This window comes from Lycorma delicatula, chromosome 11 (assembly GCF_047948215.1).
Source record: "Lycorma delicatula isolate Av1 chromosome 11, ASM4794821v1, whole genome shotgun sequence".
Lineage (NCBI taxonomy): Eukaryota > Metazoa > Arthropoda > Insecta > Hemiptera > Fulgoridae > Lycorma > Lycorma delicatula.
The window spans coordinates 82,500,745-82,522,525 of NC_134465.1; the positions used below are offsets into that span (position 1 = coordinate 82,500,745).

General features: G+C 30.2%; 1 protein-coding gene across 1 annotated transcript in view; it reads left to right on the forward strand.

Moving 5' to 3' along the window:
• Nucleotides 1-21,781, forward strand: part of LOC142331985 (uncharacterized) — a 76,944-nt gene that overhangs the window by 24,535 nt on the left and 30,628 nt on the right. The window contains exons 6-7 of the mRNA XM_075378036.1: nucleotides 590-1,040; nucleotides 17,638-17,720. Coding sequence (XP_075234151.1) covers nucleotides 590-1,040; nucleotides 17,638-17,720 — 534 coding nt within the window. The remainder of the gene's footprint in view (nucleotides 1-589; nucleotides 1,041-17,637; nucleotides 17,721-21,781) is intronic.

The window sequence follows — 21,781 nt, forward strand, 5'->3', positions numbered from 1 at the left end:
CTTTGATGATTTCTGTCTCTTAAAGTCATACCTTTGAGGACGTTAAACTTTGATGTAAAAGAATTGATATTCCATTCAGTTTGTACAAACTGTTAAACATGTGTAAATGATTGAAACTCCATTAACAAAAGCATGCACTGAATGGTTTTTGTGGGATCCACATCTTGATGGACTACAATCGCATTGGAGTCAGCCTGTCTGCACATCATACGCATATTCTACTGAATATTGAATGTACACTGTACAATTCTTGGAGATTTATGCTATCATTTGAGTCTACTAAGAAGTTAGGACTGATTTTCTAAATATAGGCTATTTATTTTGGATACCTTTAGCCCAGACAATCTGTAAAGTTTCAGCTGTGTGTATAGATATGCAATAGGATAAGTAAAGTTTGTTATTACGTTAAACTTTACTTGTGAATCATTAAATAATATTCCAAACGATGTTTATTTTGAATATATGTTTAAAATATTCAGTTTTTTATCCATATTTTGCGGCTTTTTACAAAATAGAATAATGTTATTTTAATGGAAATAATTTTACATTAATTCATAATTACTTTTTAACGATTGTTTTAATTTTACAGGTTGTTATTGATAAATTAACCATCACTGCAAGTACTAAGAATTGTAAGAGATGTGTAAATAATTCGGTATATGATGGAATTATAAAACAAAAATCCAGTGAATGTAATTGTGCGAATGGCGATGTAAGAACAGAAAATTTAGTCAAGGATATAAGTAGTGAAAATGAGTTACCTCAGCAGAAAGGAAAGAAATTGGTTTGTGAATATTGCAATGAAAGATTCAGATGTAAATGTTATTTAAAGAGGGACATTAACTTTCATGCTAAAGAGAAAGAAAATAATTCTTACTCTTGTCAAAAGTCTGTTATTCTTGAAAATAAGTTAAAAACACAACTTATTACGCACAAAGAAGAGAAAAATTATGTTTGTAACTTTTGTCAAAAGTCATTTAATCGCAAAAGCTTTTTAAAAATACATCTTAATATTCATACAAAAGAGAAGAATTATATTTGTAACTTTTGTCAGAAGTCATTTAATCACAAAAGCAATTTAATAATACATCTTAATATTCATACAAAAGAGAAGAATTATATTTGTAACTTTTGTCAAAAGTCATTTAATCGCAAAGACAGTTTAAAATTACATCTTAATATTCATACAAAAGATAAGAATTATATTTGTAACTTTTGTCAAAAGTCATTTAATCACAAAACCAGTTTAAAAACACATCTTAATATTCATACAAAAGAGAAGAATTATATTTGTAACTTTTGTCAAAAGTCATTTAATCGCAAAAGCAATTTAAAAATACATCTTAATATTCATACAAAAGAGAAGAATTATATTTGTAACTTTTGTCAAAAGTCATTTAATCACAAAACCAGTTTAAAAACACATCTTAATATTCATACAAAAGATGAGAATTATATTTGTAACTTTTGTCAAAAGTCATTTAATCGCAAAAGCAATTTAAAAATACATCTTAATATTCATACAAAAGAGAAGAATTATATTTGTAACTTTTGTCAAAAGTCATTTAATCACAAAAGCAGTTTAAAAATGCATCTTAATATTCATACAAAAGATGAGAATTATATTTGTAACTTTTGTCAAAAGTCATTTAATGTCAAAAGCAATTTAAAAATACATCTTAATATTCATACAAAAGAGAAGAATTATATTTGTAACTTTTGTCAGAAGTCATTTAATCTCAAAAGCAATTTAAAAAAACATCTTAATATTCATAACTAATTAGAAAAATTTCTGTTTGTAACCTTTGTCAAAAATCTTTCAATGAGTTATAGTTCAAAATATATCTTAGTATCCATATTAGAGAATTGTTATGACCTTTAAAAATCTTATAGTAAGAAAATATATTATGGGAAAAAATGAATATAATTTTTTCAAGTGTGCATAATTTAAAACAACAATAACAAATTTTATCCAGGTAAAGATAAGGAAAAATTGGTTTTCCTTAGGTATTGTTCAACATTGTGATCGTTGGTAAGGGATAATTGTTGAAGAAATTATCTGAAGTCGAAACTTGAACAGTTTTATGGTAGGTAAACAAAAAATTAACGTTTGGCTTAGTTATAGCTACAAAGTACATTTTTAATAATTTTATTACCACTGTAGTAGCACTGCCACTATTAGGTATTGCATCAGATGATTAAGTAAAATAGCAGTTTTGTAGCCATGGTATTTGTGAAAAATACGATTCCTGACCGGGATTTGAATCCAAGACATCTAGATGAAAACTGAATCATTACCACTGACTCCAAGGCTACAGACGACCTAAAAAGAGTTTAGATTTATGTATTACTCTAGAGTATAATATGCACGTGATGATGAATATATTAACCCCAGAACCACGTATTATGCCAGTCAGATAACTTGGTTGGTGCTGAGAAATTCTACCATTTCAGAAAAGGTTGTACAGAAAAAACATTTGTGAAGTTCCAAGTGAGACTTATACAAATCACACATTACATGTGTTTTTCTCAAATTCATTTTCACAAATAACGTTGATCTTGCATGAATTTAAAACCTCATTCTGATTTTGTATTTAAGTTTACTCGCATATTAAAAACAAATAGGAGGATTCCTGAACCTGTTGTCATTATTGACCTCAAAAACTTCATTTTTAATTTTTTATCAACATGTAAAAGAATGACTGCCTCTTTCATGTGTCAATTTCTTAAAAAAATTTTCTTATCTTATCTCCTTGTTGCGAGTTATTTTCCTCTTTGTTTTACACACTAAAATGGTTAAAAGTGCTCATAACCTTGAATATAAACAGAAACTAACATTTTGAAATACATGTCTCAAATCGTTGTTAATATTCCTATTATATTCTCAAATATATTCTATTCACAATAGAAAAAGGTTTTGGAAAGTATAGGAGCTGAAAGTTAAACAATAGAGGGCAGAGATTTGAGATGACAGGTCTCTTACCATACTTTGAAATTCGATCTACTTCTGTACCACTTTAACTCTTTACTGCTATTATTATATTAATGCTATTGTCGGTTCACAGCTGACCCAAAAATTGAAATTCTCACAATATTAAATTTTTTTTTTGGTTGACAAAATTATTGACCGTATTTGCAATGCAAAAACATACAAAGGTGGCTTTTCAGTGGTTTTATATAAAATTTAATTAGATTACCTGATTGTAGCATGTAAAACATCATATTACTACTTAATATACATTATTTCAAATATCTATCATTGCATTTAAGAAATAAAATATTCAACATAATGTTTAGAATATATATAAATTAATAAAACTAATTTGATCTAAATATGTGATATATGTATTAAAATTGCAAACGTGTTTTTTGGTAAAAAGATTAACATTTTTAATGATATTTTTTTCTAATTACCGACTACTAATGAAAGTTTTTTACCCGTATTATAAAATAAACAAAGTAATTAAAAAATTAAATAATCGAAAAATCTTCTATGTATCATGAAATTTGAAAATGTCTGATTCTTGAATGAAATGTATTTGTAACAATAAATTGTGATATTTCAAAACTAACTGGAGACAAATATGTATTGAAAAATTTTAAATGAAGAAAAAAAGTATTAATTTTATTCAAGATCTTCATTTTTGCAACTATTTCTTCTGATGTTATTTGTACTTGCATACATGGTCTCACACTCACTACAGACGTTGAGATGTTTGTTGTCATTGATTGATGGGCACATATGACATCGCCTGTGTTTTTTCTGTAGCAATTCAGGTTTGATCTTTCCTTTTTTTTTTAATTTTTAATACATTTCTAATAATAAAGTCAGCGATGTTGAAAGTCTGGATTCTTCAAGTCAACGTCTCATATGAGTTAAGGCAAGTGATTTTCTTAAATATATGTCCATATTTTCAGGGCTTATTTTTCATGAACATTCAAAAGGTGCATAGATCCTGAAAACTGACAAGCATCTTTTCTACAATTAGATACTTGGAGGGAGAATAATTCGACCGGCAATTTTAGATTAACATTTTAAATAATTTGAAAATATGAGCAGTTTTGTCACCATCTTGTATACTGGAGTGTACTTTAGTGCCGTTAAAACTAACAGAAATACAAACCGCTGAAGGGACACGGTTTCCCTGAATATAACATTTCCAGTTCCATCACTTTCTGTAGATTCCTCACATCTTCTTTACTAGAATTAAATATACCAAATAAATACAGTAGTCCATTAAAGCTTTTAATTCAATATTATGAGTGTGATTAACAAAGGAAGTTGCAGAGCAGTAGTTTTAGTGATAATTTAATAATTTTATGTTCTAATATAATGTATAACATTTCATCAGTAAACAGTAATTCCCAATAATAAATTGAATTAATAGAGATGCAAGTTTTTAGCAGTTTCTTTTATTTGAGAAAGATGAGTCCTAATAACCTAAGTTCTTGAACTAATAAGTTCAGTACTCAATTTATAACAATTTTTTTTATAAACAGACTTTCGTCTAATTTCCTCTTCAACAATTCATCGGATACACTCATCGGATTTTTGTTTTTAATTTCACATACATTTTCAGGACTTTCTATGTCACATTCACTATCGCTATCATATTCACTAAATATAGATTCACGGTCCTACAGATCATCAGTTCATTAAGATATCTTCAATTTCATTTTCATTCAAGCTTTTACTACATTCACAAGAGGTACTTATACTCAGTAAACTCATAATTTGTTAAAAATGTAAAAAATACAATGACGATTTTATTACCAAAAAAAAAAAGTAACATTGCTACTATCATCGGTTTGATTGTGAACTCTCGTAAAAAATAAACTAATAAGTTTTCATTGTACATGACACTATAGCTGGCCTTGAAACACCCTTGAATAGAGTGGACAATGAAATCAGGGAAGTAGCAACTGTCATTGCAACATAGCCAACAAAAATATACCTCTCGGGTTAAAAATGACCAGATGACAGCAATTAAGAGTTAAATGTGTATAACTTTGCAATTATTTTGAATTTATGCCCGTAAATTTACCAAAATATTTTTCAAAATATATAATATCAGAAAATGTAAAAAAAAATTACATTTTTTTTTAACACCTAAAAAAATTAAGAATCTTTAAGATTAGATCATACTTTGTTGCTACTGGTATATTCCGATACATTCTTTAAGAAATTTTTTGATACATAATTTAAGAAATATATTTCAGCAATTACATTTACCATTTCTATTTGAATCTTGCCCGATCTTTTGTAAAGGCAAAAAAATCTCTTCTTTACTATTTATTTTTTCCACACAGAATCATCTTCCCTTTCTAACCCACCCTGATATATTTCCCAATTTGTTTATTGATGTGCTCTTCTCTTCTTTGTATTCTCTACAAGTTTTATAACATTTTAAAGGTTACTGAAAGGAGAGACATTCCACTGTAAATTTTGTCTCCTCTTTTGTGTCAAGGATGAATGGGGGCAGAGTGGCCATTCTGGCAGGATTTTTTTTGTCTTCCAAATATTTTCTGTAATAGATCATTGATTAATTAGCTAATAATCATAATTTAAAAAATTACACAGTTATTGGGTCCTCACCTGGATGCTTTATTATTTTTATGAGATCAGATTATTCTTTATTTCTTGTTTATTCAGGGGACTTGAGTTTTCTAGTTTAGTTACTGGTTACAAATAGTTGAGCTTTTTTCTGGATTTTTTAGCAGATTCAACAGTTTTTCAAAATTATTGACTAAAATTTTACTATCGCAAAATAATATTTTTTATTAAATTATATATGTATTCAATTTTTTATAAAATAAATATCTTTATGAAATAGAGTATTTTATTGTAATAAAAAAATTAGTTTATTATATTTCAGTTTTAGAAATGTTTATAATATATAAATTGCGATTATTATGTGATGTTAAGAAATAATATTTTGTTCATAAATTAAAAGATTTCAGAATTATATAGTCTGATTTTACAATATGTATGTGAAATGAAAACTTAATCTTCCACTTAAATATTTAAGTGGATTAAACTATATTTATATACTCTTATTATTTAAAAATTATGTTTGATTATTTTCATATGTACATTCAAAGTTATTTATTTTTTTAATCAAATAAAGTTCTACAAAAAACAGATTGCTTTTTTATTTAAAATGTACACCATTCCTTTTCGTAAGAACAGTTGGTTGTATTATATTATGACCAGATGCATTTATCCTGTACCAGTTAGATAATTAAAACTAAATTAAAGCTACCCTCTTTGCCCGACCTACATTGTGAATCTGCATAGTCTTAACTTTTCCATTTAAATTTTTTAGTGTCCCAGCCATGGGGGTTTAAATGCGGTGGCCTCACATAAAAAAGTAGATTACTATGAGGTTGTTTCATTTATAAAAATCTCATTTTTCTACATTTAATGGTATGTCATTGTTATAAACTTAGGCATATTGTTATAAACATATGGATAGACGATGGGCATGGATAGGTATGGGCATCCTAATGCGCAGCAGTTATTCTAGTAGCTAAATACAATTATTTATACAGTACGAATTTTCTTGAGGGTGACTAAGATTCAGTCGGGATTTATCTATTCACTGAAATAGAATAAGAAAATAAATAATAAATTTTTTCAATTTTATTGCACAGAAAAACGTCTGAAATATTACTTACTCATTATTTTAGATAATATCTGTCAGTGCATTTTTATTTTTCAATATAATTCATTAGAAAAGTTTGGGAAAATTATTGTAAATTAAAAAGTAGTTTTTTTTATTATATAGAACCATTTTCAGTAAACAATGCATTGTTTACAGTTGCATTATTTGAATAGCTAACCAAATTTTTCTTAGTACATATAGTAAAGAATAATTACTATAATTATAGTAATTACAAAAACATAGGGCAATATTTCAATCAAATTTATAGTTACTGTGTTGTTAAACTTATAGGAATTATTAAATGTAGCTGTATTAAAATTACTGTTGTCTAATGTTAATTGATTTCTACTTAACGTAATTTTAAATATTTATGCAGTACAGAATAGTAGTAATTTAATAACAAATCGCAAAAAACCCTAAACTTAGAAAATTTTGTTGACATGTTGTAAAAATACACAGTACGTACTGTAATCAGTATATTCTTAAAATGCTCAGTTTAAAAAATCACAAATGTTTTCTGTTTCAATTTTGATATGTGCTTCCAGGCTGCACAATCTCACAAACACTTAAAACATTAATAGTTAGCTAGATGACCTGTTTTCTTGTCTTTCAAAGTAGGTAACAACAACTGCTTCAACATTTCCATGGCTTCAGAATGTTTTGGAAAAGTTACATCTTTCACCACTTCATCGTCCAAACCATTGTTTTAGCTAACCTTTTTTTTCTTTGTAGAGGTGGGAAATCAATTTTACAGACGTCATATGGCAGTATCTGGGTCACCAACAGGTGCCGCAAGATGATGTTAAATGCATATGTGTACCTGCGCACTACCGACTGACTAAACCTACCCCCTGACTACCTGGAATTGCTTAAAGAAGCATTACTTCAGAAAGGGGGAGGATGCATGCACTTACACATTCATAGACCACAGTGCAATACATCACCGTCCAAACGGTACACAAACAAATAATACATCCAACGACAAATAATACAAATCGTGATCAAACAGAATCAGATCAAATCAAAACATATGCAACAAATCTAACAAAGAAAACTCACACTAGTTCACATCAAACACCATATGAGCAAAGAACATAATTGCAGACAGTACATCAAAGGATATCAAATCGATTTAAATCAGCCCCTTTCAAAGTCATCATATGTACAAAAACCCATGATCATCCAGACAGATCACAACCAGGTTCCGGAACATAATATATCAACATTATTACGTCAAAGGAACATATCAATCATATATGCAACAGAGATATCAAAATTATACAGGAGACATCTCAAACTAATAAAAGAAAGCACAGCAAGATCATAATAAAATATTGCTACTATGAAAAGATTGCATGCATGTACATACAAAATATATGAAAGTAAAAATAGCAAACATACATGAAAAAATCAGGACAAAGCACTCAGCCGAGAGCCTGTCCTCACACATGCCCTCTGGTGCCGTGCTCTATTTCGGGTCTCGTCATAAACATGTAACATTCGCATGACAGTTTTGGTGTAGTCCTCCACCACCCTCCAATGTCTTGTCCTACAGAAGCATCCTTTGTGTTTCGTCAGGGTGAAACATACATGTTCAGTTTAGTCTGTCCAGCATCTTATTTCACGCATCAGCAAATCTAGGGCATACAAAGAAAACATGTATATTTTCCTTCTTTTCCCCATTCCAGACATTTGTCATTGCGGTCACTAAATCGATGTAGGTTTGATCGGAAGCCTCCATGATCTGCCAGGAACTGTGTTAGTTCATATCCTAGCAAGCCATGCCCTCTACAACACCACCCCTTGATGTCTCGTATATGTTGGTGTGCCACCTGCCATTCGTGGTCCGATTCCATCGCTCCTGCCGCATTTGTGTCATCTCGCCCTGTATTTCCTGGGTCTGATGTTTCTTTTCATCTGCAGGCGGCGGGCCCAGTTCCTTTATCCTACAGCACTGCATAATGATGAGATCTATGAGCGGGAGTCCAGGTAGGACCTCCACTGCTTCCTTTGAGACTGTTCTATAAGCCGATATTACCTGAAGGCAACACCTCCTATTGACAAACTCAATTTTTCCTCTATATTTTGCATATCATAAAACTCCCAACCACAGTTTTACACCATACAACAGGGCTGAATGAACCACTCCAGTCACCGGCCTGTTCTGCTACGTGGGCAGCAGATGTTGGAGGAGAGATAGCACATGCAGTAAACACTCTAGCCCTCACGAAGCCAACTCCCTAATGTATGTCCTGCGTAGGACGAGACACACGTCCACAGTGCCGCACCTCCATCCTCAGATAGAATCCAGTTCGGACGGCGTTGCAGTGCATATGGCTCTGAAACTATGGCTATGTCCATGTCCATCTCCACTATGTGTCTGGCAAGCATATTCTGTGCCAACACACAGTGGTTCATGTTTAGTTGAACTACTTTCATCTGCTTGTCGATTGCTGTCCATTCCTCCTCCGGCTCTCCTTTAGTTTATTTGTTCACCACTTTGGGGATGTTATGCTGCCAGTCCAATGCCCCTTGACGTTACATGAAAGGCATTTTGGCATGCTGCTGCAGTCTGCCGCCTGGGTTCCAGCTGCTCCACAGTTAAACCATGCAGCTGACCTGTCTGCACTCTTGCAGTTCCTTGAGACACGCCAAACTTCAAGGCAGCTGTAACATCGCTGAGGGCAGTTTACAACATCCACCCTAACAACCTGTCAGGCTGACAGGCAGCCTGTCAGATGTAGGATCAGGCATCATTGCATCTGTACTGATCTTCGCAGGTGTGGCCTCCACGTCAATATGTTTGATAAGTTATCCTATTCCATTTTGCTGTTACAGACATCTTAAACTGTCGAAATGTTCTACACTTCTTAGCGAGTCTGTAGACACATTGCATGAAAGTGCAAAAATTTTGATGGGGGGTGATAGTGATGAAAAAATAATTTTTTTGGGGGGGATGGGGTATCGCCCGCGAAAATGGGAAAGTGGGGTGGAGCTACCTTGAGGATCTGGCCTGGAACCCTAAGGATTTTGGGGCCGAGAGCCTAGCAACTACATAATAGGGAAACAGCTGTTTCCCTATGAAAATCCCTCGTGAGACTTAGAAAAGTTTCTAAGTCCCACTTCGATCGGTTTGAATCTGCTGCCAGATCAAAGAGATTGAAGAAGGCTTCAGATCCATTTGGTTGGTAAAAAAGCAACTAGGTGGCAGACCTTTATGTACTAGGAAGTTCTTGACCACGTGGCGATTTTAAGGTTAGCCATGTGCTTGTTAAACTAACTTATTTATCCTATTAATTATTGATCAATAGTTTCTACCAGTTTATAACTTCACATTAATTCTGAAAATAATATTATCTACTAAATTAAGCTATAAGTAAACTCTTTATAGTCAATATAACACGTTACTTGCTAAAGTTAACTTAAAAAACTTATAACTAGAAAAGTAGCACCAGATTTCTATGATTAATCTTGTTTTAAGCACGTGTAATAGATGTAAACAATTATAGTAATAGATATAAAACATAATTGTATTAAAAGCAAAATTATTAATCAATAAAATTTTTACAAAATATTAAGAACTGTTGATTTCAATGCAGAAAGGAAGGTTCTGTTGAGATAGGAATCAAAATTCTTATTCCATTAATTTTTTAACTATTTATAATATCTACAATTGTAAGAGAATTGTTACAATTTAATTCCCCAACTTAGATGGTACTATAATCATTGTCTAGTATGGAGTGAATAGCTGAAGACAAAGAATTTACGCTACAATAGAAACGGTGATGAAGGACATTCTCCAACTATCAACTGGCATAAGTAGATTTTTTTTAGTTATATTATTTTTTTTTATACAAATGAGTGATCCCTCTAACTTAAAGTTTTTTTCTGAAAATATCACTAATACATATTAAACTACATAAGTATATTCTTACTAAGCAATGTTATGATAACACCAGAAATGATGTAATTGAAAAATACTTCAATCGGTCATACATATTAATACATTCCACATTTACTGACAATATAGCAATGGATTTAGAACTATTATTCATATATTGTTTAAGTGAATAAGTTTTGTTGTTGATCCTAGCCTAACAAATGTCACCCTCAAGTATTTACATTATCATTCTATGAATTCCTTATCAGTACTGAATTCAAGTTTAAGTATTGATGGCTTATTACAGTATCAGATTCTGTTACATCTTGCATATTATGTTGTGTGAATTTAAAATCTAAATTACAAATTTTTTGTTTGCTCAACTTAAACTAAAAGTTCAGATGTGTTAGAATTACAATAATTCTGTTAGTAAACTATTTCATAGCTATAAAATTTTATTCAATTACTAAGAATATCAGCTTCATTAATTCCATTATCAGTGATACTTGTTATGCAGACCCATATCTTGTGGCCTTTTTCATAGAAAAAATATTTTTATCGCGTTTGCAAATTTAGCACCACAACTCACAAAACCAATAATATTTTAACTGCTGTCTAAAACAGTGATCATTGATGCATTGCAGTTATGCGAGTTACACAATTTTTAAGTCCTGTCATATTCTTCATTAATTAACGCTTAATTTTGTTAATTCAAATTACTTTTTACCTTCAGTCACAAGCCCCATCAGAACATCTTTTAATTATGAATGTATATAATGATGATAAAATATAAACTGTTTTTTTTTTTTTGTCAGAATCACAAGGTTCTTCATTGTTTCTTATTTATCTTGTACAAATATTACTAAATCATTATTCATAGTTATAAATATGTAGTTTAAAATATAAACCCGAGTTTCATTAGATTAGTAGTTTGTTTTATTCTGATATTTCATCCCGGGTATTAAAAACTATCATGTAAAAAAAAACCCTACCACTGTAGGGTACTATTTTACTTGTAACAATATTATTACAATATTATTATTACACACGTATAATTTATTTTTTTTTACTAATATTTAATCAAGAAATATGGATTATGTAGAATTACTAGATGTAATATGCAAGCAAGAGACATATGCAAGCTTATTTGAAGAAGTCCAGTCACTTCTTTCAAGACTAGGAATTGAAGTCAAAACCTTTCATTGATGAGTTAACAAATTTAATTTAGTTGAGAAAAACATATTGATTTGGGTATGTTATTGGTTGATAATTTTAAAAAAATAAGTGGAAATCAGATGAAAGAAAATTTTATAGAAGGGGACTCCCCTTTTCTAGTTATATTATAACCTTATAATTGCTAGAAATTATCTGATGGACAGGTGAAATCTGCTGTAATATAGTTTCACTGTTTAAGCTGGTTTGGAAGTTGGTCCTAGTAAATGCAGTTCTTTTATAGGAATTTGAATACTAGATCGTGGATACCGGTGTTTGGTGGTTGGGTTTCAATTAACCACACATCTCAGTAATGGTTGAACTGAGACTGTACAAGACTACACTCATACATATCATCTTCTGAAGTAATACCTGAACGGTAATTCCTGGAGGCTAAACAGGAAAAAGAAAGAAGATGGTCACATTTAGTTGTTAATTGTTATTAAAGAAATTTGCTAACACATAAAAATTACTATGTGGAGTTAATCAATTCTATCTATTCTGATTATGTGTCCTGATACTTTGTCATTTTGATATTGGTTTACAACAAATATTGACGTGGTCAATTATTTTTTTAAACAGATATCATATTTTTAGAACAGTTAGGCACATTTTCAAATTTTGTTGACTTTGTCAGTTTAGTAGCATACCCATGAGATAATATATATACACATACTATAAAGGATTGTTCTATGAGAATCAAGTTGTAGTAATGTGGAAGTATTTATTTTAATTTCCTCAGTAGGCTGTTATGACCTTGTCAAATGCAGAACTGTCATTGAGGATAACACATAATTCTTTTTATCATCTTTTTAAAAGCATCTTCCCTGAAGTAGTTATTCTATCATAGAACATTAAAAGCCAAACTGGAATGGATCCTGTTTCATCAATATACAAAGTGATATAAGACAATAGAAAATATTCAGAGATTTAATACAGTTGGGAGGAGACTGGATATTAAAGTTGATGAACTGCCTTTCCTGGCTTTAAAAAAAGAGTGATAATGAAATGGAAGTGAATTTGAGTGTAAGCTGCTCATAATTTTATTTTGTCTTCAGTCATTTGACTGGTTTGATGCAGCTCTCCAAGATTCCCTATCTAGTGCTAGTCGTTTATTTCAGTATACCCTCTACATCCTACATCCCCAACAATTTGTTTTACATATTCCAAACGTGGCCTTCCTACACAATTTTTTCCTTCTACCTGTCCTTCCAATATTAAAGCGACTATTCCAGGATGCCTTAGTATGTGGCCTATAAGTCTGTCTCTTCTTTTAACTATATTTTTCCAAACGCTTCTTTCTTCATCTATTTGCCGCAATACCTCTTCAGTTGTCATTTTATCCACCCATCTGATTTTTAACATTCTCCTATAGCACCGCATTTCAAAAGCTTCTAATCTTTTCTTCTCAGATACTCCGATCACCCAAGTTTCACTTCCATATAAAGCGACACTCCAAACATATACTTTCAAAAATCTTTTCCTGACATTTAAATTAATTTTTGATGTAAACAAATTATATTTCTTACTGAAAGGCTCGTTTCGCTTGTGCTATTCTGCATTTTATATCGCTCCTGATTCGTCCATCTTTAGTAATTCTACTTCCCAAATAACAAAATTCTTCTACCTTCATAATCTTTTCTCCTCCTATATTCACATTCAGTGGTCCATCTTACAATTCAGCTAAGGGTAAATAAAGAATGAAATCATAAGGCTGTGTATGTAAAAGACAGCTTAAAAATTAATCCATGTTCCTCCAGGACGTGGGGTTGGTAATCCATGAAAGGATGGTGAAAATTTGTGTTGCTACAAAGTAAACTGCTAACATTTCCACATTAATTTTAGGGTTGATTAGGTCAAGATAGGACAAGATTAACTTTTTAACTGTGATTCGGGTTACAGCCACCTCTGAGACAATATGGCCTGCAATAAAAAAAAGGTACCAATAAATGTAAATTTGAGGATGAATACAAGGTGAGCGAGTAGTGGAAGTAGTTGGACTGAGGTTATCCTAGAACAGTCATTCTTTTCACGGAAGATAAAAATTAATAAAAATAATAGCAGAAAATGTTAATTATCACATTGAGGAAAGGGAATAAAAACCAGTAATTACTAGCTATATTTTTAGTAAATTATTTAGTATTTGTGAATAAAAAAGCAATTACTACTTCAGTTAATTTTATCAGTATTTATTGAAATACTATTTACCGATACTACTAAGTAAATACTGAAATTTGGGGGAATAATACGTTTCATTTACTTAAATTTATCAGTTATTACTAGCTCGTTGATTGTTAGTAGTAACCATACTAAAAACATTTACAGTTTAATAAAATGGCTGCATTTATGAGCATTTGTACTGTAAAAACAGTGTGTGTTGTAAGAACAATCAGTGGTGATCAGTACAAGAAAATTTGTGTTTGTGAAAGAATCTGTTGAGTTTTTGACAATATTTTTTTTACCTGAAACAAATGAAACTAGAAGAGTTACTTTAAGCATGCAAAAAAAAACTGAAGTTTTTCTCAGACATTAATCATATCCAGGATTTCAGAATGGTGTTAGCAAGGATTTCATACAGAAGAGCTGATACAAAAGCATTCAATTATGTTCTCGAAAAAGCAGTTTTTAAGGAAAATTGATGGATAATTTTTTTCTGAAATGCAACTGAAATTGCTAAAGCCAAAGGAAAGTGGAGTATTAGATTCAAAATTCCATATGTAATTGGTGCTGTTGATTGTAGAAAAAAATAATTACATTTCATTATATAAACTAATAGAATTTGCCAGAACATTGTAATGTGGACAACAAAGTATCCAGCACCGAAGCCGTATGGTCTGGAAGCACTCATGATAGCTGGATTTTAAAACCCAGCATAATTTGTAATGACATTTGTAAATTTAGATCTAAATTCATCAGGTTCTATAAGTATTTTTCAAATTTAAAGCAATATTACACAAACAAGTTGCTCTTCAAAACTTTTAATCTTTTTTTTATACAAGAAAAAATTTACAATTTTCTTTTGAAATGTTGAGTATAGGATCCAGGCCAACCTTTTCTATCCACTTCTTCGAATTTTTATTAATCAATCAAGTTGCTGTTATCACAACGGTAATGAGTTCAGTCTGCAAATTTCCTTATACTCTATTGCCAGAGGGTTGTACTTAGTTATTTTATCTACTCAGCCTTAATAATATTGTGATCAGATATCAATGAGAAGAGCAGTCTTTTCTTTAATGTTGTGGAGAACCACGTCTGGCCTATTCGCAGCAATAATTTTATCAGTATTTACCGAGAGATCTAACACAGTCTATAGTGCTCATTTTCCAGCACAGGCCTCGCCTTATATTCATAACAAGGACACCCTGACATCCCTGTCATCTACGAGTCCTAATTTCAACGCCAACGCCTGATGAACAGTGTTTAATGTAAGATCGTGGTGATGCAGATTTCCATGCTTGGATCCTATGTCTAGTTGTAATGATACTGTGTAGAAATTGTCAACATTCAGATTTAGAGGGGAGTAACCCTTGTCAGATGCAACTACTGCTTTGTCGAATGATGATGTTTCAGATCTGGAGAGAAAATATCACTTCATTGAAGCAATGTGTGTTACAAAGTGATTTTAGGTCGAGGAGGCCTCTATCATTTTCTTTAAGAGATATTTAGACATTTGACTTCGGATTTAGGGTGATGCATTCTGTATTTTGTCGGCGATGCGCGTACAAAGATGTTCATGTTTCAAGATATCTGGGCCCAATAACCATCTCCTAACAAGTATATGAGAACATTGTTATTATTATTAAATGCTGGCTTAATATTTTTATTTTTATTTTAATAAATTACAGTCGCTTCTAAGAATTTTATGAAAATTTCAGTACATTTTTTATTTTTACATTAAACCACTTAACTTTTCCGTGAATGAAAAATTATTTTCAAGTATGTTGTGCAATATTATACGTATGTATATATATATATTTTCCAAGATTATATCCAGAGGTCGTATGTATTAAAGTATACAATTGCATGTGTTGGCATCACTGATCAATTTGTGGGAAAGCGTTGTTAGGAAGAGGTGTAGTAGACGTTGTAATTTTATTGTGTACTTGGAGTTTACTTTGTTTATCTGAATAAGTAAGTAATGTTATGCTATTCAAATATAAATCAATAGAATTTAAGTTTGAATTTTTTGTGTTGATCAATTATTGGTGTGAACTTTAACCAGTCATGTAAATTGTTCTAATTTTAACCCACTGGTCTGGTCTAGTGGTTAACGCGTCTACAAAGGTTGGCCTTATATATATATATATATATACACACACACACATAATTCTAAAATGGGGCATACAAATTAGAAAAAGTTTTTAGATAACAAGAGTGTGGGCTGGTGGTTCAGCTTGTTATGGAATTTATTATTACCTTTTTGTATAGTTTTTGGTTGGGGATTCCTCCATTAAATTCAAAATGGCAGCTTCCAACTCGTGATGTTTTGTAGTAAACTTAATTAAACATTTTTATTAAATAAGTAAGTTATTTGTATATTTTTAGTCACAGGAACCAAGTGGTATAGTGAGTGTTCAAATCTTATAACTGGGAGATCTTTAGTTCTAGTTTTCATGATGTCTTATTTTTTTTTTAACTTATTATTTAAATAAAACACATGAAATAATGTTAGGTAAATATATTAATAAGAAATAGCAAGGTGATCAGGATGCAGAAAAAATATTTTTTTTAATTTAATTAAAAATTCATCATCAGAGTAATTCTTTAATAGTGCCATCACAAATGAATCGATATCAAATATAACCTCATTCAAGCCACTATAAAACATAAAGAACAGTCATTAAGGAATTATAAGAAAGCTGTCTATGAGAGGTGTTTGGAAGAGTCTATTTATTAATGTTGTTAAGTGTTTGATTTAATTCAGTAATATTTTGAAAGGATTTTGTTTGTCAAAGGTAAGAAGGAAATACCTTTGTCGTTATTTCATTCTGTTTCATCTGTTGTTTTCATGATTGTTTCTGTAATTTGCTGCAGTAAAATTAACCCTTGCTACCTTGTTATTTAATTTCTGGCTGATTTTGCATATTTTGATTTAATTATTTTGTTTGGATTTTTCAGTTCAAGTTGCTAGATTTTGAATTGAATTGTGACCTTGGCTTCTTGGTAGTTTAATGATCTTTTAAAGTACTTGCTGGAATTTTGCAATTGTCTTTGCTGTTGTGGCCTAATTTTCTATTTTTACCCTAAAACAAAGACTGTACAATTGCTATTTGGTAAGTATGTTAAATTTTAAATTGTATTTATTTATTTAATTGATATAGACAGGCATGAAACCCATGAATACAAAATCATATTAAAAAAACAACATAATTACATAACAAAATTATCATTCATAAGTTATCATTCATAAGGTATTAAGTGTACTTTACATAGTATAGGTGACATAGTAATAGATAATCTATGTAACCATGAAAATGTTGAAAATTATACCAATCAATGTAGTTAATATGAAAGTTAAAAAACTGCAATAAATTAGGATAGTCAAAATAATTACTAAAAATTTTAGTAGCAAATATTAAATCTGTCCTGATCAGAAATCTCTCAATTCTTGGTATTTTTAACAAATTAAAGATATGAATAAAGTTATGATTGGTAATAGAATCATAGAATTGGCATAGAATCACTGATTTTATATGCAGCACATGTAAAAAAAATTCTATGTGGTATTTCAGGTAATTTTAATTGCAAGTCAGCAAAAGGTCACCATACAACAGAGTTTATTAATTTTAATTTAGTACTTCATAAATGCATGACCTAAAATTTTAATTAAAATTTGTAGAGAATCTCTTAATAAAATTTATCATTTTTAGTGACTTACAGTATTACCAGTTTATTCATTGAAGGATAACTTGCTATCAAAACATACAGCTAAGTCTTTAATAGAAGAGACCTTTTGTATTGCAGTATTATTTTATATTATTCAGCTGCACAATTATATCAACATTTTCAAACCATCCAAATTGAATATGAAATTAATTTTTTTAAAGTTAGCAGAAATACTATTTTTGCTCACAGTTCAAGTTGATCGGAAGTAATTGAATATCAACTAGATTTGTAATCGGCTTAAACAATTTCATATATCATCTGCAAAAAATTAAAAAATGCGAATAGCATATGAATAAACAGTAATTTATAAATACAAGGAAAATTTGAGAACCCAAATGCATGCCTTGTCTTAATCCATATCTAACATAAATAGGCTTAGAGATAAAATTATCAATTTTAACATAAGGAATTCTGTTTGTACAAAATGGATATATCCAAGACAACAATTTATTATAAAATCCACACGCAGCAAGTTTTTTAATAAGTAATTTGATATTAACTACACCAATGGCACAACGAAAATCAGTATAAAATGCATCAAGATATGAAAGAATGATTGAAGAGCTTAGTTAAAAACTGTACAAAAAACACAGAGCGTTTCTTCACTACTAAAAGAGGATGATTATATTCTGGGCCTATGAAAGAGTTATCATTAACTCAAATGGCCTTTTCAGTATCATTCTCAGTTAAAATAATGCAGGAATCGTTACAGTTAAATGTAATTTTAGTTAAGGAAAAATCGTTAATATAGACACTTTCACATTTTTAAGCGAAAAGGTTATATAATATTGGCGCCCTTATTAGCATACTCACTTCAAAAAGCGTACAAGATGGATAAGATCTGCTGTTGTCATTTTTATTAGCAAATTTAAAAAAAAATCTTTGACAAAGAGTATTGCATACAATTTCTTTTTAAATAATTCTTAATAATAAATAGATTACGTTTTTGAAGCTTATGGAATTTTTTGTTAATAATAATTGCGATAATAATTTCACTAGAGAACTGCTTCGAAAATTAATTTTTTTTTTATAAGTAGTTTTGGTACATGCCATTCAACAATATTACTGTAGTAGTCGCCATGAAAGATGCTACTTGCGTTTAAACTGTTGTATATCTGTTAAAACAAATCACACAATAAATGAAGGTGTTATTGGAAACTGCAGTTATTTTTTAACTAAATGGATTCAGCCAATTTTAGTTACCATCATGTATTTCAAAATGAGGGATGGGTCAATCCATTTGATGTGAGCCAAGGATGGTTTGACCAATTCAAAAAAAAAAAAATTGAAACTTACCCACTTGGTTCCACATGTCTCAGGATCTTAAAAGTATTCTTTTAAATTTTTTTTAGTAAATCAGGAGTATTTTGTATATTCCTTCACAGTGAAAGTTATTTAGTTTATACAGTCTTAATAACTAATTTCTAACGGTTTTATTTAAGCATTTTACCTGTGGTGGCCATTTTTGTTACAATGCGCACACTTTTTTTTGTGATTGTAAGGGCTTACAAAAAGATTCATAACTAAAGAAAACCATTAGTCCTGAAAGGATAAAACAAAAACAATTTATTCATATTTTCTCAAGGTATAAGATTGTTTCAGTGGTTTATTTACATATCTCTCGTCTTTCTGTGAGAAAATTAAGTTGAACATGAAAAATACAGAAATTTCACTTTTGGTCATTTTTTTCAAGAGGCAGTGATGGCATGCACAGTTTGAATTATTATTTTTATATGTAGGTATATGTTAGTAGTTTTACCATAAATAATATTAATGGTTATATACATACCCCTAAATTTTTATGATTTTTTGAAAACTAATTTTTTTACAAAAAATTAAAATTTTGGCTTTAAATAACTTTCATGGGGTTAGCAATAAAAATCTCTAATGTGGACAGCTTAGTCTGAAGTAAAGTAACATCTTACAATGCTTTCTGACACAAGAACATATTTATTGTAGCTTCTAATACCTTAATTTTTAATTAATTTTTATGGAAGTGATACACCCAAAATGCTACAACCAACATCCAATCGTTCAATTTTGTGATGTGGGGCAATATATTGCTCTTGGTTTTTACATTCAAAGATCTATTTGTTGATCTATTCAGCAGAACAAAGATCTATTTGTTCTGCTGAGAAAAATTACTTTTGAAGCAGTTAACAGAAAAAGACTTTTACTAAATTTAAATTTGGAAAAATGTGTTCTTTTAGAGCTTGCTCTAATGTTATTTGTCAAGGTTTTCTTAACTGGTTTTTTTATGAGTTCTCAAAGGGTTGCAACAGAACTGTCAATGCAGGTGATTGAATGTTGACAAAAACATTCTCATGATATTTACAAACACTAGTGACATCTGAATTAACACGTAAAAAAATAAGTTATTTGTTTTCATCAGAAAATTCACAAATTTTAATGAGTTCTTTTGGCACTGTACCAGTACAATTTTTTGACACTCTTCATTCACATAAATTCCTATGGGACATTGTTCTTCCATTGTTTTACTTGAAAAATAATTTAAAAATTTGCTAATATAATAATGAAAACTTATTTATTTAATAAACACTTTATAAAACAGAATGAAATTTACGACACTTGGTAAAGACCTGAACAGGTCACTGACTAATGTCAGACACACCAGTCTGTAACTGCGAAGCTAAATGATGCAACAAGCATAAATGAGTATGTTGCATCATGAATTTTCCTGATGACGAAATGAATTCAAGCGCCTGTTATAAGATGAGCACTGCAATTGAATGGTTCAAACAAGTCTATTTCAACTGTAGTATTAAGTATAAAAATATTAAATCGCCAAGAAATCCCTTTTATTAAGTCAAAATTGTATTGCTTGTAGCAAGTTTTTCATGATTTTTGAGAGGTTATAAGTTTTTTATTAGTACAGTACACAAGAAACTATTTTATTTTCCATAAACATCTATAAAAACACTGCAAGCGGTGCAAATTTGAAATTTTTATTACCAGCCCGTCAAAATTATTTGAAGCCAAAACTTAAATCATGTAAAAAGATTAGTTTTCAAAAATGTAGGGTTAAGTATTATATCACTATTGATATTATTTGTGGTAAAACTACTAACAATACCTACATGTAAAAAAATAATTCAAACTGTGTTTGGCATCCTCGCCTCATCAAAATAAATTACCAAAAGTAAAATTTCACTGTTTTTCAAGATCAAATTTATCGCTAATTTTCTCGTAGAAAGAAGAGAGATAGGTAAATAACCGCTAGTCCATTCTTTCACCTTGAAAAAATATGAATATATTGCTTTTTGGTTCATTCTTTCCGGACTAACAGTTTTTTAGTTACGATTGTTTTCATAAACCCTTACAATCACAAAAATAGATGTGTGTACCATAACAAAAATGGCCGCCACAGGTAAACTGCTTAAATAAAAAAAAAGGACTTTTTTTTTAAGGTCCTGAGACATGTGGAAAAAAAGTGGGTGAGTTTGAATTTTTTTTGAATTAGTGTCAACCCTTGGGTCACATTAAATGGATTGACCCAGAAAGATATTTGGAATATATGTAAATTTGTACAATGTAACAAAAAATAAATATGGTGGAAAAACAAAAAAAAGTTTCTATGTGTAGAAATTTACTTTTATAATTGAGATTAATAAATTCCTTAATGTGTATGTGTGTGCGCACGTGTGTGTTTCCTGAATGAATTGCAATAATTCAGTTAAAAACCTCCAGTAAAATAAACACTGATAAAAAATAATTCCTCTGTAGCAGAGATTTGAGTGTACAAGATTACACATTGTTTACATATCATTCTCATCTAATTGGCCCATGGTAGGGTAGTTTTATTGTTAACTACTTGAACAAATTGCAACATACACATTAAGGGAATAAAAAGTATACATATATATTTAATAATCCTTTGACAACATTTAGAACCATTGCTTTCTTTCCTTTCCATATTAATTCTACACAGTCTAATATGAATTTAGTTGTCAACATTATTTTTCCCTCTTTTTTTTTTTTTTTGTCTTCAGTCATTTGACTGGTTTGATGCAGCTCTCCAAGATTCCCTATCTAGTGCTAGTCGTTTCATTTCAGTATACCCTCTACATCCTACATCCCCAACAATTTGTTTTACATACTCCAAATGTGGCCTGCCTAC